Below are 23506 nucleotides of genomic sequence, written 5' to 3' on the forward strand. Positions count from 1 at the left end.
CCATCCCCAGGGATGAGGCCTGGGAGAGGGGAGGGCCATCCGCAGGGAGGCGCTCAGCGGGGGGCTGCTTTCCTCCAGGGCTCACGCTCGGCTCCACACAAGGCGCAGATGTCGGGAGTGCTTGGGCGCCGGCGTCCCCACAGCGGTGTTCCGGGCGCCCTTTAGGCTCAGGACAGACGCCCTCACCTCTTCCTCCCCGGTGTCTGAAGAACCTCGAGGCTTTCTGAGCCCTGAGTAGAGTGCCCGCTGTGGTTAGACGCCCGTCTTGACAGTCCTGCTGCCAGCAGCTTCCGGGCTGCCCCCAAGGCCAGCAGCCCGTTCCCCTCCACAGACAACTCAGATCCCCACAGTGGGTGGGAGGGGCCCTGCCGGCTGGGCTGGATGGGTTCTCAGTGCCCCAGGCACTGACATGCCACCCTGTGAACCAGCGGAGCGCTGCCTCTCGGAGGCCTCTGTCCTGTTGTGGCCAGGCTGAGGCTCAGAACGGGAAGCTGCCGCCTTGGCGGGGGTCAGGCAGGCCCTGGTGCCCTGCAGCGGGCAGAGGGCAGGGCCGTGCAGTTAGCGAGGGAGGCGCCCTTCCCCGGGCACCTTCCTCAGGGCTGGCCCAGCTGCCCGGACGCCTGAAGTGGGGTTCCCTGAACGCACGGGAGGGGACCACGGGAGGGAGATGGGGTCTGTGCAGCGGTGTGAGGAGCTGGGCAGCCCCTGGGCCAGGGCACGATGGCCACACCCTGGCTGCCCCTCCAGGCCCAGCACCCCTTCCAGCCCCAGCTCCCACTGCCAGCACACATCCTTCCAGACACACCCCGGACTCGCTCCTGAGACACCAGCCCCAGCACCTTCTCCCGTTCCTGATCCTGCACCGTGGCCAGAAGGGCCCCTGGAAACCACAAGCAGTCCCGGCTACTCCCCGAGGTCTAGCCCCACTTCCTCTGGGGCTCTGGCCACACCACCAGCTTTGCATCAAGACCTGTCCCCAGCCACCTCTCCCTCGAGTCCCCTTGGCCCACAGCTGGCCCCCTGTCCTCCTCTGTTGTGGCCCTGGGTGGGGGGATCTGTCCACTCTGCTGGATGTGACGGCCCTGGGGACCAGGACTGTCTGTGTCACCAACATAGTAAGTTCAGCCATCCGCTCCACAGACGTTTATTGAGCACCTACCACACAGCAGGAGCAGTCCTAGGCATCGTCAGGCGGCAGTGAATAAAACCTGCAGGACGCCTGCCTCCAGGGAAGAGGTGACAGCAGTGAACTAGTGATGCGAGGCCTCTAGATGGTGGTGAGAGCAGCGGGAACACAGCGGGGGGAGCGGCAGAGGCCTGGCCCTGGGAGAACTCTTGCTTGGTTTTCCCCAGGGGCTGGACGTGGCTTGCTTAAGGAGAAGCCCGCAGTACCTGAGGGGCCTCAGGGCAGGCACACGGGGCTCCTCACCTGCTGCCGCCCGGCTCCCCGCTGGGCCAGCCCATTGCTGCCCAACTCGGCCCCTCTGACTGAACCCAGGCCTCAGGGAGCAACCCGAGGCCACGACCCCGGCCCCCACCCACCCACCCAGCCCAGCAGACAGGCAGACAAGTGGGGCCGACCCCAGGCCTTGGGACTTTGGTGTGCAGCTAAAGGCACTTGAAGCTGCCTCCGGGGTTTGGGGCTCCCCAGAGGTCACGGTGATGGCACGGTGCGGGGGGCGGGGGGGCCCAGGCACGAGAACACCAGGGGGAGACCCTGGCAGGCAAAGGGCGGGGCCACGTGCTGGACCGCAGCTCCCTGGCCGTCAGTAGTCAACGCGTGGCAAGAAGCTGCAGTGCACATGGAGGGCCGGCCCGCAGGCAGGATCAGTAGTGCTCCAGCTTCAGGCTCTTGTACAGGCAGCACGTGAAGATCATGCCAAACACCTGAACATGGGGCCAGCATGAGCGGACGTGGCCGCCAGCACCTCGCATCCCAGCACCCGCCGGCCCGCCCTGCCGTGCCCGCACCTGCACGCAGGCGATGCCGAGGCCCACGGCCCCGATGATCCTCAGGTGCTCCTGGATGAACGTCTCCAGCTTAGTGATGCAGCCGCCCTGCAGGAGCAGGCCAGGGGTGCGCGCTGAAGGCAGCAAGTCGTCAGGCCCCCTCACCAGCCCCCAGCATCCCGGGGCTCCCCGGGCCCAGGCACGACAGAGCAAAGCCACTGCCCTCAGGGCCCTGGGCGTCTCAGCAAGGCCCCACCGGCCTACCTCCACCTTGTAGATGTTGGAGGCGTGGTCGCGCTGCCCGCAGCGGGCCACCACGGTCTTGCAGCAGCTGTCAGGGACCACGCGGCCACCTGCCTCGCCCGAGCGGATCCACTCGCTGTCCCGCCAGTCCTGCGAGTTGTTGCTGCCGCAGCAGTGGAACTGCAGCGAGGACACAGCCCAGGCTGAGCCCTGAGCGCCCACCCCTGCGGCTGGGGCTCCCGCACGAGTCTGGGGAGGTGCCTCCCTGCGCCACCCACCCACCTCCTGCTGCAGCTTGTCCACAGCGCTGGTCACGCCCTCATGGCCCAGCTGGTGGTACCGCTTGGTCATGGTGTCCTTCAGGTTCTCCTTGAGCTCTGCGTTCAGCTGGGGTGAGGGGTGACAGCTTCAGCCACAAAATCTAACACTCTCCAAGGTGGGGCAGAATGCAATGAGCACAGGCGGGAGAGAGGCGCAGGGTCAGGGCTGGGGTCAGACACATGGCTCAGATGGCCACGGGGAGGGCCGCGGGCAGGGAGGGCGCTCCAGAGCCTGCGGACACCTGCCTCCCCCGCCAGGGCCCCCAAGCAGGCAGCTTGGGTGCTGCAGGCAGGCTGCCCATCCCTGTGATCCGCCCTCCCCCTGGGACCCAGTCCCCACCTCCTGGGCCTGATGCCACGACGCTCAGCGCTGGAGCGCGTGGGGTCCTGTGTGCATGTGCGCGCCCTGCCTGTGTATGTGTGTGTCCCCGTGTGTATGTACACGTCGCCTGCCTGTGCACATCCATCTCGCACGTGCGTGTCCCCGTGTGTGCCCGTGCACGTCCACGTCGCCCACGGCCCGTCTGTGCCCCTCACCTGCTGGTAGTAGACGTAGGCCAGGGCTCCCGCGATGATCTCCAGCAGGAAGATGACGAGGAGCAGGGTGAAGTACTGGGGGGCGGTGCAGGGGCTCCGTGAGACGGGGCGGGACACGGACACCCCCAGTCCGTGAGCACTCCCCGGGCCCAGGCACAACAGAGCACAGCCACTGCCCTCAGCTCCCAGCAGCCACACGATGAGGGCTCCAGGCAGCAGGCGAGCGCTGGGGGGCCGCCAGGACCCCCAGTGCTCACTCCCAGGTGTCTTCCCTCTGTTGGCCCAGCTGGGAGGTGGGCACTCACAGGACTGGGCAGGTGGGAAGGGACGCCCCCCCCCCCAGGTGAGCACAGCAGAGTCCATCCTGCGGTGTCACACTCGACCCCCATCAGTCCCTTCTAACTCCCTCAAGGACCCAGAGCCAGCCCCCGGCAGCCTGGCAGGGAGCCCTGGCAGGTACCCGCAGCCCCACCCCCGCCCCCAGTGCCAGCCACACCCTGCTGACCAGACGCAGCAGGTCCCTCCGCTCCTTGAAGGTGGCGCAGCAGCCCAGAACCCCGGTCACCATGACGACAGCGCCCGCCACCACCAGGATGTAGGCTGTGGCCAGATAGGTGCCCGAGGCCAGCAGGCTGATGTAGTCGCTCTTGAGGGCCAGTGTCCAGATGCCCACGGCCATGACGGCCAGACCAGCCAGCTGTGGGCAGTGCACAGCGGTCACCACACCTGGCCCCAGGTCTGAGCCCCAGGCCAGGCTCCTTTCAAGGCTGGGGAAGGGGGTGCCTCACCCAGAAGCAGCAGTTGAAGGTGAAGAGCAAGTACTTGAGGCAGACGGTGCCACATGTCGTCGTCTTCTCGCCGAACTCGCCCATCCTGCGGCAGGGAGGCGGGGGAGGGCCTGACTGGGAGGATGGCCAGACACCAGTGGGGACAGAAGGAGGGGACACAGATGTCCAGACCAGCCCCAGGTTGGGGCCAAGCCAAGTGCCTGCCCGGGTGAGGGCTCTGGGAGAATGTCCACGGCAACCAGGATGCTTCCTGCGAAGGCCGCTCAGGAACCTCTACCCCACTGCAGCGAGGGCAGCTGGGGTGCCCACAGCCTAGCTGAAGGCCGGGGGGCCAGGCTTCGCTGACCAGAGCCCAGGGCACGGTGAGAGGGGGCCTGGAGGACCCCCAACCATCATGGGCTGACTCACCCCTCTGGCAGCCAGGGTAGGAAGCCCCAGCAGGCACCTCGGGGTGAGCTCATGCAGGCTCCCCACCCCGTCCCAAGCATTCCCCGGGCCCACGTCACAGGTTGGCAGGAACCCACCAGCTGCTGGGGGGGAGGAGGCGCTCCAAGACAGACCGACCTGCCGCTCGCTAGCCTAGTCCCACGGCCTTAGGAAAGCCCCTCAGGGCTCTGTGAAAGGACAGGCCTGCCTTCCTCCCAGTGGGGACAAGTGGAGCTGGCAGACACACACCCGCCCAGACCTGGGGGGTTCTTCCTGTGCCGGGCCTCATTGCTGGAATGGGGACAGCCACACCGACCCCAGGGAGAAGTGGAGCTACCGGCTGTGCTCCTCCCCAGAGGCACCCCAGGGCCACCCCACCCACTCTGTTCTGGGGTGTCCGCACTGGGCGGGGAGTGGCTGTGGGACACAGATGGCAGCTGAGCGCCCGGGGCCATGTTTCCAGACAGACACAGCGCTGCCCGCCCACAGCCAAATTTATATCCAGCCCGCCCAGCACTCACCTGGCTGGTGGGGATGTCTCTCTCCTCTGTAAGGCAGGCAGACGGAAGTTCCCGCCCGAGGAGCCTCCGCTAGAAGGGCAGGGACAGGTCACAGGTCTGGCTCAACCTGGATGGTCAGGATCCCGCCACCCCTCTCTCTGGCCGACCCAGGCACTGGACCCGAGCTGGCCTTCCAGAGCAGGCAGCGTCCACCCCCTGCCCGTGGCTGAGAGGGGAGCGGCCAGGCCCGGTATTTTGGTCTGGGCCAGGGCGGGGCAGGGCAGAGGACATTTCTGGACAGTCCGATCCAGGGAGGGACCGCACGCCTTCTCCAGGCCCCCGTGAGCCTTGGCACCAGACCTGTCACTGCCCCTTGCCCCACCAAGCAGCAGTAGCTGCAGCCTGGAAAGAAAAAGGCGCAGACCACTAGCACAGCCGGGGTGTGGAAGCCCCACGTGCCGCAGACCTGGGCCTGCCCTGGGGTCCCGGGGAGGCTGCTTCCAGACACAGATCCGGCCCCCACGGCCCGCCCGCGGGCGACCGGCTGAGGAGGGGCCCCTCTTTCCGGGAGTGCCTGGCGGAGATGATCCCCAAGGGAAAGGGCCGGCCAGAAATAGCTCCCGCGGCCCGGGACAGAGCCGCCCCACCCACGTCCCCCGCGGCCCAACCAGCCCTTCGGCGCCCCGCCCCGCAAGGTGGGGGACCCCGACTCGGCTCCAGCCAGGCCGGGTGAGGAATTCGCGATGAAGTCACCGCCGCCGCCTCCCCCACGCCGGGGCGAGGCGAACGGCCCGCCCACTCGCACCGGGCGGAGGGGAGGGCACCGGTGTCTGCACACAGTGAGCGGGGTGCTCGGGAGGAGCCCGTGGCCGGAAGGGGCCGCCAGGCCCGTCCGGAGACCCGGGAGGCGCCTCGCCCTCGCCGCCCGGCGGACCCTCTTCCCGCCCGGCCTCCGGGCGCCCGTCTCCCTCCGGAAGCGGCCTGCACGGCCGCCAGGCGCGCGGCTTCTCCCGGCCGGCCGGGCCGGGCGGTGCACTCACCGGCCACGCGTCCGAGTCGGGCCGGCGGCGGCGGTGGCGGCGCAGGCGGCGGCGGCTCGGAGCGCGGAGAACGTGCGGCCGACCGGGCGCTTGCGAGCGCGACGCGCCGGACCGCTCAGGTCCCCGCCCCGGGCCCGGAGGCCACGCCCACGGCCGCGACGCCGGGCAGGTCCGAACAGCGCTCGGCGCGAGCGGGCGGAACACCAGCGGGGGCGGGCCCCGGGGGTCCGCCGGAGGCGGCGGGGGCCTGGCGGGCTGCGGCCCGGGGGCGCCCACAGCCCCGCCGGCCCATGCCCTCGGAGGAGCTGCGCTGGGGGAGGGGCGGGAGGCTGCAGGAGTCGACGGAACAGATGCGGGCCTGGGGGGAGTCTCTGGAAGTGCGGTCAGATGCAGACAGGAGCCTCTCTGGGCGCCGTTGGGAGGACGGCCTGGAGGGGAGGCCTGGGGTCAGTGTGAGAGTCCAGTTTGGAGGGCATCGCCTGGGAGTGGTGGGGGGAGGGGAAGGAGAGAGGGCAGAGGCTGCCCACCCGCTGCGCTGGGGCGCTGAGAGCGGGAGTAGAAGGGGAAGGGGAGTCCCAGGTGGGCCCTGAGGCGGCACAGTCGCTGGGAGCGGCTCTGCGTGGACGGTGGCAGCACTCATCCCCAGCTCCCTGCCCGAGGCTCGCGCTGGCAGGGCGGAGGGGCAGGGGGACAGCTCAGGCCTACCCCCGGCGCCTCCACTCAGGACTCCAGTGGGCTGAGCTAGCCCACCCAGGACTGTGTGAGGACTGGCATGGGGAGGGGGTGGCTGACTGAGGCTGGGGGTGGGCAGGGAACCTCGCCTGCTGCTTCCTGGGAGTCAGTGGCCTCAGTCCCTTGGTTCCTACAGCTTTGACGGACAGTGAGGGCTTGGGGACATGACCGGGGACACGCGTGGACGATGGAAATCTCATGCGTGTACCTCTCAAATGTTGTGGCTCACACACACACAGGAGGCCGAGGAGGTGGAAGTCAGTGGACTTTATTTGGAAGAGGGAGTTTTCTGCTGGTTTTGATGGGATGGGGGTAGGGTGAGGACCGGCAGGGAGGCACGGTGAGACCCTGGCCACCCAGGATTAGTTCCTTCACGTCTGCAAGTCAGGCAGGCCAGGCAACCTACTGGGTAGAACCCACAGCCTGGATGGGCAGCCCCCAGCCACGAGGAGTCGCCTTCAAGGGGCAGCTTCTCCGAGTAACCAAGTAACGCCCAGTGAGTCACTCGGGCTGGTCAGCGGGCACTGGGAAGGTGGCCAGAGCCGCGTCTGGGGGGGCGAGCCCAGCTACTACAACAGCAGGAACAGCAGCAGGTGGGCCCCAGCAGGGGGGCCGTGGTCAGAGCCTTCCTGCGGCCACTGCCCAGCCGCTCGGCCTCACAGACGTCCCTCTCGTCTCGTAGCCTCGTGTTCAGCTCCCTGGGGAATAGGAGTCCAGGGGTTCTGAGAGGTGTCAAGAGGCAGCATTCCTAGGTGGGGAATGCAGGCACGGGCTTTGGCGCTCCCTCAGACCAGAAGAGAGGTGTCTGCCTGGAGCTGCAGCATGACGGATGGAGGGCAGACACAAGGAAGGACTTCCTCGCAGTGGGATGGGGCAGGGAGAGGGACTGTTTGGGAGCTAGGAGCTGGGCTGACGCACCTGAGCAGTTCCAGTTGCCGCAGGAGGCTGAGCTTCTCTTTCTGCATGTTCCTCGAGACCACGACCACGTCTCTGCAGGACGGAGGTGGTGATTTGGGTGCAGGGAGGCTCCTCGGGGTGCCCCACGACCCCCTGGAGGACCCTGCCCCACGGAGACCCTGGAGGCGGGGCTGGGACGGGGTGGGATGGAAGCCCTGGGCTCCAAGCGCGACCCTTCTCGGAGCCCGCCCCTGAGGGCCCAACCCCAGCCCCGCCCCCCAGCACCGTTGGGTTTGCTCCCGACGGCCCAGCAAGTCGCTCTCCAGTCTGCGGAGCTGCTCTTGCACCCCTTCCAGTTGCGCCCGCAGCGCCTCGTTGGCCAGCCACAGCTGGGCGTTCTGCGCCTGCGCCTCCAGCTGCTCGGTGGTCCGGGCCTGCAGCTGCTGTTCCAACTGGGGTGTGGGGGGATCGAGGCTGGAGAGAACCCCCCACGTCCCCGGGATGCTGCGTTTGCCCCTGACTCCCAACAATTCCGGGGCTGGGAACATAGGCCCAAGGGCCTCAAGGACGCCGGGGAGTAGCATGGGGCACGGTGAGGATGAGGCCTGGGCTGGACCGCTGTGCACGCCTCCCGGCCGGGACCGCCAGGCAGCCGCTCACCTCCCGCTGCCGCAGCCCCGCGCGTTCCAGCTCCTGCTCGCGACTCTGCAGCTCCAGCTCTAGGCGGCTTCTCCGCTCCTCCCGGGGGACGTCCTAGGACGCGCGGGGACACCTGAGCCCCCTTGGCGGCGGAGCGGCAGGGGCGCGGGTGGGACCACTTCGGAGAAGGCGGGGCCGGGGAGACCCGCGCGTCCGGGGTTGGGCTGGGCGCGGGGCGGCGCTGCGGGCCCACCTGACTCCGCAGGCGCCGGCGCTGCTCGCCAAGCTGCCGCTCCATATCTTCGTACAGACATCGCACCGCCCTCTCGTGCTCGCTCTCCCGCCTTCGGGCAACCAGGAGTAGGACAGCTGCTTAGAACCTGCCAGCGGCACAGCCCTCGGCCCCGCCCCTACCACCTCGCAGAGCCCCTCCGCCTGGCCCTCAGGCCGCCCCCAGCCCCCCAGCCCTCACCGCCGCAGCGCCTGCTCCAGGACCTCCCGCTCTCGGGCCGCTTCCTCCAGGCAGGCCGACGCCTGCATCAGAACGTCCTCGAAGGAGCCCAGCAGTTCGGGTCGCTCACGCTGCAGCTGGGTCCAGAGCGTCCGAATTGCCCGCTGCCTGGGGGTGGGGGTGGAGGTGGGCGTGGGGGTGGGGGGTGGGAGGGCAGAGGCTGAAGCTGAAGCGGGGACTCCCCACCCCACCCTGCAGGGTAAGAAGCCCCCAGAGGCCCCCGTAGTCTTGCACAAGCTGGGCATCCCTCTCCTGGGTGCTTTCACTCCTGTGGGGGGCCTGTGCCTGTGCGGGGCTTGTGTGGCCAGGAGGTGTGTGTGCGTGGGGTTGTGTCCTTGTGTACACAGGGCTGTGCCTGTGCTGGGCGCAGCCCTGGCTGCTGCCTCCTGAAATGCAAATTCTGTGGGAAATCAGGCCCGGCACGCAGTAGTTGCAGCTGAGAGGGAAGGAGCGGCCCAGACCTGGTCTAGGGACCTTGCCTGGGAACAGACACGCAGGCAACGCGGACAGGCATCATGCAGGCGGACAGAGAGCAGGTGAGGGTGACGGGAGCCGGGCCAGTGCCGACTCACTCGCCCAGGACCCGGGCCACCCCCAGCTGCTCCAGCGCAGAGCAGAATCTCTCCTCGTCCTCCTCGTCCAGGGAGCCCCGGGGGCCTCGCACATCCGACCAGCCCGCCTCAAAGGTTTCCTCTGGAGCCCGAGGAGCCTGGGAGGGCAGAGCACCCGGGGCAGGCTCCACCCCCACCAACTTCCCTGTGGGCATGGGAGGGAGAGATCACCGGGCTTTGGGTCACCACCTCCAGCCCAGCCCACCCCCGCCCCCTGCATATCCTGCCCTTTCTCTGAGCCCAGTTTCCTGTTTTTCTTCCTTATTCTGGTCCGATTCTTGTCCTGGGAATGGGAGGTGACAGCTGGGCTCGGGCCAAAATGAGGCATGCCTGGCTCCCAGTCCCACCTGGGTTTGGGTCAGGGAGCAGGTCATCTCCACATATGCCACAGCATCTGGGGGGCTTCCCGTGGTGCCTGCGTGTACAGACACCAGCCTGTGCTCCGGAGGGAGGCCAGGGAGAAGCACGGCCTGCCACCCTTGTGGGCTGTGGGCCCCACAGAGTCCCATATGTGCCAGCGGAGGGTGTCTGAGCAGCGGGGTAGGGGGTGGGGCTCAGGGGCCGGGCTCACCCAGGCCGAGGCAGAACTCCCGAGCGGTGAGGAAGCCGGTGTGCGCCTGGTCCAGACTTTCGAACACAGCCTCCAGCTGTTCGGGCGTGAGGGGCAGGTCGCTCTGCAGGCCCTGGCCGGGCAAGGATGGCAAGGCTGAGTAGCCAAGGTCAGCCCTGGGGTGGGAGGCCTCTTGTAGCTGGGGGCTCACCTGCAGGTCGTGCCGGGTGATGAAGCCCTTGGCCTCCTTGTCGCACAGCAGAAACAGCTCCTGGGCCTGCTCCAGTGTCGCTGCCAGTGGCCCTGGGGCGTGCCCCTTGTCCCACCCCTCCTCCTCCTGGTTCTCCCCAGCCCCAGGCTTCCCGGGGCTGGCCATGGCAGGGGTCTCAGCCTTGGGCACTGTGAAGCCAAGGAGAAGTCAGGGCCTGAGCAGAGCTGAGAAATGAGGGGAGAGGAGAAGTGTAGGCAGAGAGGGTGACAGGCAAAGGTGGCTGAGGGCTAAGGTGGAGCGGTGGGGATGGGAAGGTGGAGGCCCAGAGAGGAGGGGCAGCTGGGGGAGGTGTGGCCCAATTGCAGGTGGTGGGGCTGGCGCAAGGTGGCATGGGTGGAGCCTGCAGGCTCAGGGCCACCCAGGGAGCCAGCCGGTGCACGAGAGGATGTGCTGGGGGGCGGGGGCAGGGGTGGGGGGGCAGCTATAGATCTTGTGATGGAAAATGAGGAGGTGGGGGCTTGGGTGAGAGAATGGTCAGCCGCAGAGAAGCTGAACAGGTCCTGGAGTCGGGGCCTGGAGACTGGGCGGGCCGGGCTGGGCCAGTGGGAGTGTCAGCCTATCCCGGCTGATAGAGTCCTTAGCCTCTGAGTCTGGGCCTCTGGGCCTTGCTTCCAGCCAGCTGGCAGGCGGGGGAGCTCCTCCCTCCCTGCCTGCAGCCCCGCCCACCGGCACCAGGCCCCAAGGGGTGCAGGTGCAGGGTCCAGCCTGGGCCACGATGCCTTCTGTGGCCCTTGTCAGGAGCAAGCTCAGAGTCTAGCTTAACAGGCTCTCCTGCTGGCACTATGCTCTCCGCCAGACTGGCGTCCCTCCCCATGGGGGCACCCTGCCCCCTAATCAGACCATCTGTCATTCCCACGACACCTGGACCCCAGAGTTCCCAAAGCTAACCCCCAGCGTGGCGACAGCCCCGGGCCTGGGACCCTCTGGTCCTCGCCCCCCAGTCCAGGACTGTGATTCTCTCTCCCCACCCATTCCTGGGGGATGCGGGAGGCGACCTCCAAGAGGGCAGGGCTGAGAAAGGCGGAGAGGAGGGGACACAGGGGCGGAGACGTCTCCGCCTCACGCCGTCGCCTTCCCCGGGCGGGCTCCACGGGACCGGGGGACCATCCCAGCCGGAAGCTGCGCTGTGGCCGGGCCGGGGAGCGGGGGGGGGGGGAAGGGCTGCCTGAGCCCCCGCACCCTGGGACCTAGCCCACTCTGCCCCTGCAGTGCGTGTCCCAAGGGGCCCCGGAGCCCCTGACCACGACACGCGGGGATCGGCGCGCCTGGCGGTGACGGGGGTTGCGGGGCCAATGCGGGCGGGGGGACGGGCCAGGCGGCTACCTGCGAGCTTTGCCACCGCACCTGCTGCACACCAGGCTGTTCTCCTGCGGGCACCGGGACCCCGGCAGCGATGGCCCTGGCGGAGCCGCCGCCGCGTCCCCACCGTGTCCCCGCCTCTCGGCATTGCCCCGGTGGCCCAGCGCTCGCCTCATAGCCCGCCCCGCCCCCGCATACGGCCCGACCCCCGAGTGTCTGTCCTGGCAGAGTCCGAGCGCAGAGTGGGGGGATGACCCTGGGGACCCTTCCTGCACAGGGCCAAAGTTGGGGGGCAGTCCTCAGGATCCCGATTTAAGGCGCCAAAGTGTGTGCACGAAGAAGGCAGGAAATAGACCAAAATATTCTCAACGCTTTTCTCTAGAAGTGGGGTGACTTTCCTTTCTTCCCTATACTTCTCCAATTTTCTTTTTCCATTTTTAAACAATAAACGTGTACTATACAAGAAAATGGTACTTAAATCAGCGGCATAGATGCCCGTGCGTGTGAGGGTGAGTGGCTGGGAGTGGGGGGAGCAGAGGGAGGTCCTCGTCTCAGCAGGTGCCCCAAGCACTCCTTTGGGGGCATAGCCCTGACTCAGGTTCCTCTTGGGGTAGGGCTGCCAGAAGGTTCTGGGTGGGGCCTGTGTGTGACCTTCCTGAGGTGGGGGGGAGAAAAATCCCGTCATCTTCCCAGGGGTCCTCCTCCCCGGCCCCAGCCTGGCACCCACCTGGAGGGGCTGGCCTGGCAGAGCTGTCCGGGCAGCGCTGGGGTGCTGGAGGCCTCTGCCTCTTCAGGGGCCTGGGATCCTGCTCAACTAGAACAGGTTGGGCCTATAGGACAGGACCTTGAGACCAAGGTGGGGGTGGCCCCTGGCACAGGTGCACGGGGACTTGCTGAGCCGGCTCTCCCAGTCCTGCAGTCGCACTACCGACCGTTATTGTTGGCTGGGGGCTACTGCCGCTGCCCCGTGCCTCGAGGAGAAAGGGCAGGAGGGCAGGTGCCGGCTGAACCCGGCAGGACTAAGCGCTCTGGACCTCCAGCCAAGTGCCCAGCTCTGCTCAGGCGCCCGTTACCCCATGGGCCCTTGTGATCACCAAGGAGGGCTGGTTACATCCCCTCAGACTGCCCAGGCAGGGCAGAGGAGGCCTTCGGGAAACCTCATCCCCCCCAGAACAGGATCCAGCCCCCTTTGGCGCACACCTCGCCCCGCCCAACGTTCCAGATCCCTCCTGTATACCTGCAGGAGACTGGGGACACAGTGCGGGGGGAGGGAGACAGGGGAACGAGGTGTGTGCACCTCGCAGTGAGGCTCATGGGTGACAAGGGCAAGACCCGCACCACCCACAGAGCCTTGGGCCAAACACCCCCAGTGGAGCAGGCCCCCAGAGCTCAGCTTGGGAAATCAGCGCCACGCCCCCAGGGCACCATGGAGCAGAGGTGCACACACCACCTCGGTAAGAAACTGAACAGTTCTGTTTTTATCTTGCAAGGATCTTGGTCCCCGATACTTCCACTGGCCCTTAGAAAGCTGTGCCCAAGGGTCCCAGGCAGAGGAGCAGGCTGAAGCCTAGGAAGCCCGCAGTGCTTTGAGGGGGGAGCCCCAGGCCCAGCTGGCAGGGCCGGAGTGCCAGGCTCCAGGAGAGCGGGAGCCCAGGAAGTACTGGCCTGAGGCTGGACGCTGTGGGGGTCAGCTGGGGGCGGCGGGGGTGGGGAGGCGTCACCAACGAGTGAAGGAGGTAAGGCTGAGCGGCGGCATTTATTACATCTGCTTTGGCAAAAATAAATAATTCACACACATGCTTCGGCCAAATGAGAAAAATGTAGAGGGAGGAACAGGTGCAAAGTTCTCAGCAGTAATACTGCACTCGCGGGTGTGGGTGCTGGGCAGGGGCCGCAGGTGCAGGAGCCCCCAGCCCCAGGGCGGGGCCTGCAAGGGGAGGTTAAGGCACAGACAGGGGGCCCTCTGCGAGGGGAGGGCTACTCCACTCCCCTCCCTCCTCAGTGCAGCGAGTTAGTGGTTGGTTGACAGCAAAGCCCCCTCGGGCAGCGTGAGGGACCCCCATCTCCTCTCTCTGCTGGCCCCGGGGCCCCGCCTCACGGGGCAGGGAAGCTGGGGGGCCCGGCCCTCGGCACCGGGGGCGGGGAAGGCCGGAGCGGGCGGCTCTCAGCAAGGGGGCGAGCCGGGCGGGTGCTGCGGGGGCACGAGGGCCGCGCCGGCAGGGGTGCGCATGCGCAGGGCGTCCTGCGGGAAGGCCACGTTGGTGCAGAAGAGGCCCAGCAGCAGCTGCCGCTGGCACTCCTCCCACTTCGCCAGCACGTCCCCCAGCGACAGGCTGTTGCGCATCCAGCTGGGCAGCGCCTCGCTGTAGACGGCACAGGACAGCGGCACGGAGGGCAGCGACCGGGTGCGGCGCAGCTCCGCCTGCTCCGACAGCCTGCGGGCAGGGAAAGGACCGAGGGAGGGAGGGAGGGCTTTCGTGGGGGCCCCTGAAGCTGCAGGCGGGGTGGACAGGGCAGCAAGGAGCTCACCTGGAGGGCAGGTGGCTGCCCAGCTTCCTCTTGGCGCGCATCACCAGGTACTGGCAGATGCTGCCCGTCTGCTCCTTCATCCAGCGGATGTCCTCGGGAACGTCGGGCAACCACTCCAGCAAGCTGGGGCGGGGCACAAGGCATGGCCTCAGGGGCTGCGGCCCAAACCTCACACCCGCCCCAGCCCACCTCCGTCTGTGCCTGGCTTCTGTGCCCGACGTGGCATCTCTGCAGCCCCTTAAACCGGCCGCCTTTTTCTTCCCTCGAGTGCCCACCACCCGGGGATGACCCAGAGTTCGTCCCTGCACCCCTTCCCCCTGCCCCGCACCGGATGGTAAAGGACACGGCGCTCTCCAGCGGCAGAGTGTAGGGCACCATCATGGCCGTGGCCAGACGCACGGGCAGCATGTTGGAGAGCGTGGTCAGCAGGTCCGTGGGTTCCATGCAGGCGTCCAGCAGGGCTGTGGGTGCAGGAGGGAGGTTGGTGCGAGGTCGGCAGGGGAGGGAGGTGGAGCCCAGGACCCCTCTGCCCCCCATCCCCCCAGGTCCCCCCGCTCCCGCCAACCCCACATACCCTCGTTGAGCCTCGAGGGCAGGTGCTCGAGGATGTGATCCTCCCCAGGTGGCTGCAAGTGGTCCTTCACTCCGGTCCTCTCCGTGGCCACCTCGGCCTCCTGTGCGTCCTCATCCTCGGGGGCAGGAGGGCGGGCGGGAGGCAGCGCCAGCAAGGGGTCGGGCCGGTTCAGGAGGCCTGGGGTGGGGGGGGGGGACCCGATAGGCGATCAGCACGGCTGAGGCTGGCTGGCCCACAGAGGACGGCCACGCAGAGCCCACCCGGCTGCCCAGGCAGCCCCCACGCACCGTTCCGCCGCAGGAAGCGCAGGCCATCCCTGTAGCCCTGCTTGCACATCTCTCGAAGCACCTGAGGCAGGGGGATGCATAAACTGGGGCAGGGGAGCCAGACGTGCCTGATAGAGTCCCCAGTGTCCCTGAACCACCACCCCACCCTGCCCCACTGCAAGCTAACTTGGATTCAGGACCAGGTCCAGGGTGGACAGAGGCTGGACGGGTTGCCCCAGTGGAGAGGCTGTGCGGGCTGTAGCCGGGAGAGGCCCCCGGGGAGCCGCCCCCGGCGCCCCCGGTGCCCGGCGGGGAGGTCTGGCCTCACCAGGGGCTCGGGCGGGAACAGGGCCTTGGAGAGACGGTAGAGGTTGCGCAGGTTGAACTGGATGCTGGTGTTGGTGACGCGCAGCTCGTGGATGTTGGTGGAGCTGTCCTGTGGGCAGATGTCACTCTCGCCCGAGAACGGGGACACTGTGATGGTGTTCTTGAGCTCGTAGAGCGGCAGGTTGTCTGAGATGCCGCCATCCACGTAGCGCTGTGGCAGGGACACGGGGTCACACGGGGACAGGCCTGCAGGGTGAGCTGGGCTGCCCCCCAGCCACCTCAGGCCCCCCCCAGTGGCTATTTCATTTGGGCGTTTCACCCACTGGGCACTGGCCACTGAGCAGATGGCCAGACAGTGGGGGGTGGGGAACAGCCACAGGAAAGGTGCATCTGCGCAGGGCTGGCCTGGCTCTTGAGTAACTCTGGGGGAAGTGAGGCAACGGGCAGAGGCAGGAGTGAGGGGCCGGCGTGGGGAGGCACAGATGGCTTCCTCCCCGCCTCCCTGTCCCACAGCCCGCAGAGGAGCAGACTCTTGTCACCCAGGGAAGGTGCCCAGGAGATACTCACTACCCCCTGGAGGGAAGGAGGAATGAGGCCACAGTACACAGGGATGAAAGTGCTGCAGACGTTGGCCTGTGGGGCAGGGACAGAGGGAGACAGTGAGCAGGGGCCTTGGGGTCCCTACTGAACCCCCAGTGTGGCCCCCAGGGCCCACCTGGATGAGCTCCTCTTTGGAGTTGAACTGGGTTATAATGACGTTCTCGCCATCGGAGACGCGGGTCAGGGAGATGCCCAGGCGGCCGCTGGCGCGCTCGTGGCCGTCAGCAGGCAGGGTCTTTAGCAGGCAGCCCCGAATGATCTTCACCAGGTTGAAGGAAGGGTGCAGTGGGCCCAAGAAGCGCTTCCGGGCCTCCTTCGACACCTCAATGATGTTGGCGCCAGCCTCCCCTGGAGCAGCAGGGGCAAGGGTCAGGGGCCAGCACTCCTGGGCTTCGCACACTCCCCAGGGCTCCAGACCCAGGGTCCACGGCACAGACTCTCGGCACCCTTTTCTACCCTAGAGGAGTCTCAGCGTCCACCGTGGAGCCTGGCCCACAGCTGGGGCTTCTGCCACCTGCTCCTGGGGAGAGAGGGGCTGCTGGGAGGGCAGACAGCTGGGGCCACGACTTACTCTCTGCCCGTATTTCCCAACTGCCCGCCCTGATCTGTGAGTCACTGGGCCTGGCATGACATGGCGCCCAGCCCCCACCCCGGGGAAGGGTAGAAGGCAGAGGCTCAGCTCTACCAGGCTCAGCCTTCACCGCTTGGCCGGATCCAGATGCACCGACCCCAGCGCAGCCCAGGGGCCCCACAGGCCCAGGGGCCTGAGGTTGGACGTAGCGGGGCCGCATCACTCCTGGGGAAGCACACTCGCATCCCACTGCAGCCAAGAGCAAGCAACCCCCCGACACTCCTCCTGGGGGCCCATGGGCACTGGCCTGGGACAAAGCCAGGGTGGGAGCAGGCCCAGGGCTAGTCAGGGAGCAGCAAGGCCTTGGGGAGGAGCTGAGGACCATCCCCCAGGTCAGGAGGGGGGCAGCGTGGAGCCAACACCCGCCAAGTTGTGGGGACTCCAGCTGCCCAAGACCACTCCCACCCGTGAGAAAGAGGATTCTTGGGAGTGGGGAGGGGGAGGCGCCATGGGACCATGTCCTCACGAGGTACCACGGACCTGAGACCAGCACGGCGGTCTGGGAAGCACTGGCCTGAAAGCCTCCGTGAGGAGGAGGGGCAGGGCCACAGTGGTGAATTCCCAGGTCCCAAGAATGCAGAGCTGTGCTCCCTCCACCCCACCCTCCTCAGGGGAAAGGCCACCGGCAGGGTGCAGAGGAGAACACTGGACAGGCTCCTGATGGGCAGGGCGTTCCAGAAGCTCATGACCCCTCTGCTGCTTTGGCTGCCCTAGTCGGCTGGGGGCCGGGCAGCACTCCCAGGACTCCTGGAGGACTCCGTGTGCTGTAAACATCACTCGCGCTGGCCGCCGGAAGCGTGTGGGTGGAGGAAGCCGACTCCGGGGCTGTAGAGTCCTAAAGCACCTCTCACCCCACGGGGTGGGCAAAAACGTCTGGCCGCAGTCCACAGAGGGCCCGAGGCCCACAGTGGGCCGTGCGCCAGGAAGGCGAGGGCGGCAGAGAGCTTGCGCTGGACGGGCCCACGCCTGACCTGCCGGCTCCTCCTCTAGGCGCCCTCGGGAGGCACCAGGCCACAGTGCCCGGACGCGCGCCTCAGAGGCCAACCCTGTCCCAGCCCCGGAGCCATGGCAGTCCGGAATGCCGTAGCCCCAGGAGACAGTGACCGCTGCCACCCGGCCGGATGCCCGGGGCAGGAGGACGGCCTAGGCCTCTCCCCCGACTCTCGCGGTCCCGCCCACGAACTACTTTCTCTTTCCAACGAAAGAGCTCGTGCTGCACCTGCCCGCCCCCCAACCTTTGCGCCCGAGGGGCGGGTCCTAGGCGGCAGCCTCCGCTCAGAGGCGCACAGGGCCCTACCCCAATCCCCGGGCACCCTCGGAGGAAAACAAGGCAGGCCCCGCCCCTCGTCGGCGTCCGGCATTGGAGCCTCGGTCGGGGTCCCGGGCAGAGACCCCAAGGCCCCCACGGTCCCCGCGGCCCAGCCCGCTGCTCTGTGCGGACGGAGCGGGGCGCTCCGCGCTCACGAAGACCACACGCCAGCCCCCGCCGGCCCCGCTCACCCAGGCAGGCCCCGGTGACCAGCGCCGTGGCCGTGAGCGCCCCGGCCGAGGCGCCGTAGATGTGCGTGGCGTTGGCCACCAGGAAGGCCGCGTGCTCGCGGAGGCAGGAGGCCACGCCGATGTGGTAGACACCGAGGAAGCCGCAGCCTGCGAACGAGATGTTCCACGTCGTCTCCCTGGGGAACATCGCGGCGGCCCGCCGGGCTTCCGGGCTCCGCGGGCGGCCGGCCTCGCTGTGCGCCGCGCGCTCGCCGCTCGCTCTGGAGCCGGGGCCAGAGCCGGCAGGCCGGCCCCGCAGTCGCTGTGGCTCGCGGTCTCAGCCGGCGGAGTTGGAGAAGCTGCCGGGGGAGGAGGCGGAGGCGGTGATTTTAGCGGGGGGCGGGGCGAAGCCGGCACGCGCGGCCCAATTGGGGCGCGCGGGGAACGGCCGCGCCCTCGGGGCGGGCCCTGGAGCCCCGTCCCTGGCCCCGAGGGCCCACCCAGGTCGAAGCCAGGCCCCGAGGCCACGCCCCTCTCCGGAAGCCCGTCTCGACCCAGAGACCCCGCCCGGAGCCCCGGCCCAGGCTCTGAGACCCCGTCCCCGCCCCCCACCACCACCACCTCGCCGCCCGCTGTCCAGGCCGCTGGGCCCTGAGACGCGACACCTGCGGCCCCGCCAAAGACACTGGCCAGGCCCGGACGAGAGTCCAAAACCTTGACCTCCCGCTGCCTCCCCACCTCCCCACCCCGCCATCGTCGACGGCGGGAGGGGACACCAAGTGGCCCAGAGGTGTGGGGATGGTCGAGCTTAGGTCCAGGACGACCGCAGTCTGAGCTGGATACCCACGAGGGGAGGGCCCTGCTGTCTGGGCAGCATCCGCCCCCTCCCTCGGGGGTCGGCCTACAACACCAACCAGGGACACTGCGGAGCTCGCCGAGGGTCAGGGACCTGAAGGACCCACCGACTCATCCACAGACTTACTTACCCATGAACATACAGGGCGCACGCGAATCACACACAGACCTCTAGAGATAACACCGGCGTGGTAGACCACACCGGACATCCCGACCCAGCCCTGCCCGCCACGCGCCCAGCTCCACCTTGGCACTAACCTGGGTTCGACCTGCGTCCTGCCCCAGCTCCTCAGGCTGTGGGGTCTACGTGGGTATGACTCAAGCCCTGTCCCGCCTAATTGCCCCAACAGGTGGAACATTCCTGGTGATGTCACCTCCTGCCCGCTTCCGCATTTTTCTCCTGGACTGTAGGGCAGGCCTAAACTGGCTTGGATCCAGGGGCCAGCCCTGCACCTCACCCCACCTCCCAAACGAGGGGCTTGTCTGTGCTGGGCAGTGGGCAGCCAGTGTGCATCTGTCTCCCCAGGAACACTAGCTCCTCTGGCTGGAGCTTGGCTCAGGACCCAGCTTGGGGCTGCACAACCCCCAGCCCCGAGGCCCAGGTGAAGCCAGAGCAGGGCCTCCCCAGCACAGGGCCTTCTGGCGTCATGCCCCCCAGTCCTCAGCCTCTGTGCTCCAAGCCACCGATGCTTAGCACCATGTGCGCCTGGCATGGGGGCCAGCACGGGTGCCCGTGAGCAGTGAGCAAAGTCAACACAGACCCTGCCCCACTTGGGGGAGGGAGTGGGATCGATGGTTTCTATTAAGTTCAGATAAGGACTGAGAAGGGCGAAGAGGCGTGTGGACACTATTAACATGGGAAAGCAAAGGGCCACCCACCCACAGGACGTTCAAAGGCCCTGGGTGGGGGAATTAGGAGAGGGGATCCCAGGTCTGGGTGCTGTGGGTGCTGGGAATGGGGAAGGCAAGGGGATGAGGGAATTTGACTTAGAACCCCAAATGCTTGGGTGGGATGGAGGCGCAGGGCAGAGGATGTGGCCCCATGAGGGTGACTGAGCCCTTGGGGATGCTGCTGGATGCAGCAGGGGACAAGGGGTGTGACACAGTGGGGATGGAAGACCCCCAGGGCCAGCCTGCAAAGTTCAGGGGTTCACCAGGGTGCCAAGGAGGACCGGGACGGTGCTGAGCCAGGAACCTAAGCAGGCCATCCCTGCAACCTGCTCCGAGGGGAGGCCAGAGCCCGTGCCCTCCCCGTTTCCAAGGGGCTGTGGGGCTTGGAGGGCGGCACTACCCCCGTGCCGGGAGACCTCTGCTCCCATTTCCACACCCTAGCTGACTTGTTTTGGGTACATATCCCTCCCTCCCACCAGGCCCCTGGAGCTCTGCAGCCAGGAACTGGGTGGCTCTTCCTAGAATCCTGGCTGGGGGTGGGAGTGGACCTGCCCCCCTCCCCGTCTGCACAGAGGAGAAGCCCTGGTATCTGCTGACTGCCAGGGAGGTGTCATGCCCCCACTCCCACGGTGTCCTCTGGCCCACATAGGGAGGGCCCTTCTCCTCAGCCTCCAAGGCTGGGATTGCGAGCTCTGCCCCTGGACCCTGCGTCACTCCTCTGGTGGGCCATCTCTACCCTAACCTTGGACCACGGCCCCTTGCCACCTGTGTCTCTGGGTATCCACAGCCCCACCTCTCATCCCACTCATACTTTCCCCTTGCAGCCCACACTGCTAGGACTCCTCATTCCCCCTTAGCCCCATGTCCCACACCCCCTCCCCCGAGGCCCTCTTCTAATCCCCACTCCTCTGGGTAGCAAAAAGGCCCTCAGCCCTCTCCCTCCACCCATGAACACCCCTGCCCTGGGGCCTCTTCCTGAGGGAGGGCCCCCCACGCACCCAGCCCTGCTGTCTCGTGCCACACTCATTACTCTCCTCCAGAACTACAAGCCCATAGAAGCAAGTCCTTCACACCCGCCTACCATGTGGTGGGCACATGGCAGGTGCCCACCACACCACAGCCTTCAGAAAGCAAAGCTGAGAATCTACTGGGTGGCCTGGCACTGGTGGGCGGCTGCCAATAGCTGCACTGCAGGGCCAGGATGGTGCTTGGGTGGGCAGTGGGAGGGCCTCTCCTCTATGCCCCACATTCTAGGCCAGAGCCTGGCAGAAAGAGCACGGGCAGGCCCAACAAGCAAGCACGCAGCCCAACACTGCTGCCCACACCACTTCTGAATCTACCCAGCCAAGGTACTGGCCCACCAGACAGCTGGGGACACAGGCTCAGAGGAGGTAAGTCCAAGCTGCTCAGGGGAGAGGTGGAGCCGGGGCACTGACCTCCACACTGCCATCTGGGGACCACACACCCACCAGCACATCTCCTGTGTGTAAGTGAGGCTCTCCCAGCCTTGCGGGAGCTGCTGACCTCAACTGGCCTGACCCACTTCGCAGAGCAGAGACCACCCACCCCTGCTTTTCAAGTGTTCGTGGGTGTCCCCCTGAAGGCCTCATTTCCTAGGAAGGCCCTGGCAGTCCACAGGAGCCAGGACCATGCCCAAGAAGGGAACTCAAGGCTTGGCCACACTCAAGACCCATAGAAAGTAGCCCCCGTCCAGGCACTCCGCTCCTGGCTCTTCAGGCAACCGGCTCTGCCTCATCGCGCAAGGGCCCTGGTTCGTCCCGGGATGAGACTAGGATGCGGACACCACACTCTGATGAAGGGCTCACAGGCAACTCAAGAAATACGTCAACATGTTTTTATTTGCACGGGTGTGGGCTCTAGTCAAACAAGCCGAACCCCATGTCGTCATCTGACTCTTCTGACTCCTCCTTTTTCTCCTCCTTCTTCTCCTCTGCTGCGGGGAGAAAGAGCGTGGTGAGAAATGCCCACGGTGCAGGCCACACTCCCAGCAAAGACCCCAGTGTGTCTACAGAGACAGCTGCCTGAGCCTCCACTTACCTGCGGCTGGGGCAGAACCCACAGCAGGAGCTGCAGCTCCTGGGGCAGCAGAGACGGCCACAGCCCCGCCAGCTGGCACGCTGGCCAGCTTGCCAATACCTACAGCAATCAGAAGGGAGAGGTGAGACCACAGCAGGAGCCCGGCCTCAACGTTACTCAAGAGTAACGAGGGCTTCCCTGGTGGCGCAGTGGCTGAGAGTCCGCCTGCCAATGCAGGGGACGCGGGTTCGTGCCCTGGTCCGGGAAGATCCCACATGCCGCGGAGCGGCTGGGCCCGTGAGCCATGGCCACTGAGCCTGCGCGTCCGGAGCCTGTGCTCCGCAACGGGAGAGGCCACCACAGTGAGAGGCCCGCGTACCGCAAAAAAAAAAAAAAAAAAAAAAAAAAGGTAACCAGACACTTAGCCCAATGTATTAGGATCCACGTCATAGGTTCCTGTTCTCCGACACAGGAGTCTGTTGCCACTGCCAGAAACTGGCTTCTAGGAGTCCCTCCAGCAGGGCTACAAGACCACAGCGCCCTACCCTGGAGATAAGCTAGACAAACATGTTTACAATCAAGCAGGTAAAGTCCGCTGCCCCAGTGTCCAGCAGCGAGCTCACAGACCAGACTGTCTGCTGAACTGGCTTTACCCCGTCACGGACCCAAGGACAGAAACAGCTCCCCAAGAGCTCAACTTCCAGACAAATCCCACATACTCCAGTCTGATACCACAGGGCAGGGGCCTGTGATCAGCCCTAGCACCCCAAGAAAGGGTGGAGAGACTTGTTTACAAAAGCCCAGTGAGAGCACGGGCGCCCTGTCCCGGAGCTGTCTAGAAGCGCCCACGGCTTGAGCCCACTGAAACCCCGCTCACTCCTCTGGGTAAGGCTTCTAGGGTGCTCTGGTCCACAAGCGAAACCTGGCAGGTCACAGGCTGACCGGCAGGAATTAGAATGGACCGTGAAAACGAAAGTCCAGGACAGAACCTCACCCTGGGCAATGACGTCCTCGATGTTCTTTCCGTTCAGCTCACTGATGACCTAAAAGAGAGGAGTGGCCTAGTTTACGAGAGGCCTACCATCACACCCCTGGACCCAGCACAGCCGTCACGACCGACGCAGGACAGGTGAACTGAGACGCCCTGCATGTAAAAACTAACACCAAAACTTACTGCTGAGAAAGGATGCAAAATATTCTCACTTTACACTCAACACGTGTCAAAGTAACTTTCACCAAGTTGGGTAAAAAAAACAAGATCAAGATAAACGTCACCGCTTTCATTAAACAAAAAAATTACTAAGAAACCTTCAATTACACGTGACTTGTGTTTCTACTGAGCCACGCTGAGGTTTGGCTTCACCCCCACTTTTTCTTCTTTGGGGCTGTACCAATACATCAAGGCAACCCCAAAACCATATGGGCTGGCAGAAATCAGCAGGAACCTACACTTTCCCAAAGGGAAACGCCGGGTCGGGTAAGGGAGGGGTCCCCCTGTACGGAGTACAGAGCAGACCGGGGGCTTCGGGCCCCAGCGAGGCGGCTACCTTGTTGAGCCGGTCGTCGTCTGCCTCGATGCCCACGCTGTCCAGGATCTTCTTGATGTCCTTGGCGTTGGGGGAGGAATTGCCCCCGAGAGCAGCCAGCAGGTAGGAGGCAACGTAGCGCATCCTGCGGCGCGAGGAGAGGGCGGCGGCGTTACGGGGAGGCCTCCCGCCCCCACCCCGGCCCGTGCGCGGCCGCGCGTGGCTCGGTCCGGGGACCCCGCAGAGGCTCAGCTCGCGCCCTGCCCCGCCCGCCCTCCCTCCGCGGCACTCCCGGCCCGGCCCGCGCCCCGGCCTGCCCGCCCCACTAACTTGGCGGCGGCGGAGAAGCCTCGCGCGTGCGACTTCGGCGGCGTTAGGCACGGAAAGGAAGGCGCCGGTGCGGGGGGCGGGGATAATTCGCTACCCAGAAGCCTCCGGAACCTGCGCGCAGCGCCCCTTGAGGGCGCCTCCTAGTGA

At 66.5% G+C, this 23506-nt stretch overlaps 4 protein-coding genes and 1 non-coding gene across 30 annotated transcripts; all 5 read right to left on the minus strand.

The window, feature by feature from the left end:
* Positions 1-1128: 1128 nt before the first annotated feature.
* CD151 (CD151 molecule (Raph blood group)) lies at positions 1129-5961 on the minus strand. Of its 5 annotated transcripts, none has more exons than XM_033861500.2 (9): positions 5805-5961; positions 4786-4854; positions 3839-3923; positions 3556-3747; positions 3051-3125; positions 2476-2580; positions 2215-2373; positions 1972-2058; positions 1129-1887 (listed from the first exon to the last, which is right to left on the minus strand). In XM_033861500.2, the coding sequence occupies exons 3-9, from the start codon at positions 3920-3922 to the stop codon at positions 1828-1830; spliced, it is 762 nt and encodes a 253-aa protein (XP_033717391.1). In that variant the 5' UTR covers position 3923; positions 4786-4854; positions 5805-5961; the 3' UTR covers positions 1129-1827. The 5 variants fall into 5 exon arrangements, with proteins under 5 accessions (XP_033717391.1, XP_033717392.1, XP_033717394.1 ...); XM_033861501.2 differs by having other exon boundaries at positions 3839-3948; XM_033861503.2 differs by lacking the exon at positions 5805-5961 and adding an exon at positions 5231-5361 and having other exon boundaries at positions 3839-3948.
* Positions 5962-6788: 827 nt separating this feature from the next.
* CRACR2B (calcium release activated channel regulator 2B) lies at positions 6789-12916 on the minus strand. 20 transcript variants are annotated; one of them, XM_033861477.2, is made up of 9 exons: positions 9956-10143; positions 9766-9877; positions 9156-9339; positions 8545-8691; positions 8326-8416; positions 8094-8186; positions 7719-7885; positions 7455-7526; positions 6789-7234 (listed from the first exon to the last, which is right to left on the minus strand). In XM_033861477.2, the coding sequence occupies exons 1-9, from the start codon at positions 10118-10120 to the stop codon at positions 7051-7053; spliced, it is 1215 nt and encodes a 404-aa protein (XP_033717368.1). In that variant the 5' UTR covers positions 10121-10143; the 3' UTR covers positions 6789-7050. The 20 variants fall into 20 exon arrangements, with proteins under 20 accessions (XP_033717368.1, XP_073665475.1, XP_073665482.1 ...); XM_073809374.1 differs by adding an exon at positions 12042-12916 and having other exon boundaries at positions 6789-7284; positions 7455-7907; positions 9766-10143; XM_073809381.1 differs by lacking the exon at positions 7719-7885 and having other exon boundaries at positions 6789-7284.
* Positions 12917-13051: 135 nt separating this feature from the next.
* PNPLA2 (patatin like domain 2, triacylglycerol lipase) lies at positions 13052-18076 on the minus strand. Of its 2 annotated transcripts, none has more exons than XM_073809384.1 (9): positions 17742-18076; positions 15726-15958; positions 15578-15643; positions 15012-15221; positions 14705-14765; positions 14409-14594; positions 14172-14304; positions 13844-13966; positions 13052-13749 (listed from the first exon to the last, which is right to left on the minus strand). In XM_073809384.1, exons 1-9 carry the CDS (start codon positions 17926-17928, stop codon positions 13479-13481), a joined length of 1470 nt encoding a protein of 489 aa, XP_073665485.1. In that variant the 5' UTR covers positions 17929-18076; the 3' UTR covers positions 13052-13478. The 2 variants fall into 2 exon arrangements, with proteins under 2 accessions (XP_073665485.1, XP_033717373.1); XM_033861482.2 differs by having other exon boundaries at positions 14418-14594; positions 17742-18074.
* Positions 18077-21307: 3231 nt separating this feature from the next.
* On the minus strand, positions 21308-23494 carry RPLP2 (ribosomal protein lateral stalk subunit P2). Of its 2 annotated transcripts, none has more exons than XM_033861507.2 (5): positions 23360-23494; positions 23051-23174; positions 22498-22546; positions 21525-21623; positions 21308-21417 (listed from the first exon to the last, which is right to left on the minus strand). In XM_033861507.2, exons 2-5 carry the CDS (start codon positions 23171-23173, stop codon positions 21344-21346), a joined length of 345 nt encoding a protein of 114 aa, XP_033717398.1. In that variant the 5' UTR covers position 23174; positions 23360-23494; the 3' UTR covers positions 21308-21343. The 2 variants fall into 2 exon arrangements, with proteins under 2 accessions (XP_033717398.1, XP_033717397.1); XM_033861506.2 differs by having other exon boundaries at positions 21308-21420.
* Positions 22333-22467, minus strand: LOC117313447 (small nucleolar RNA SNORA52). The gene has a single exon (XR_004527955.1). It is a non-coding gene; the product is annotated as a small nucleolar RNA SNORA52 (small nucleolar RNA).
* Positions 23495-23506: the final 12 nt, after the last annotated feature.

The sequence above is a fragment of the Tursiops truncatus genome, chromosome 8 (genome assembly GCF_011762595.2).
Source record: "Tursiops truncatus isolate mTurTru1 chromosome 8, mTurTru1.mat.Y, whole genome shotgun sequence".
NCBI classification, from domain to species: domain Eukaryota; kingdom Metazoa; phylum Chordata; class Mammalia; order Artiodactyla; family Delphinidae; genus Tursiops; species Tursiops truncatus.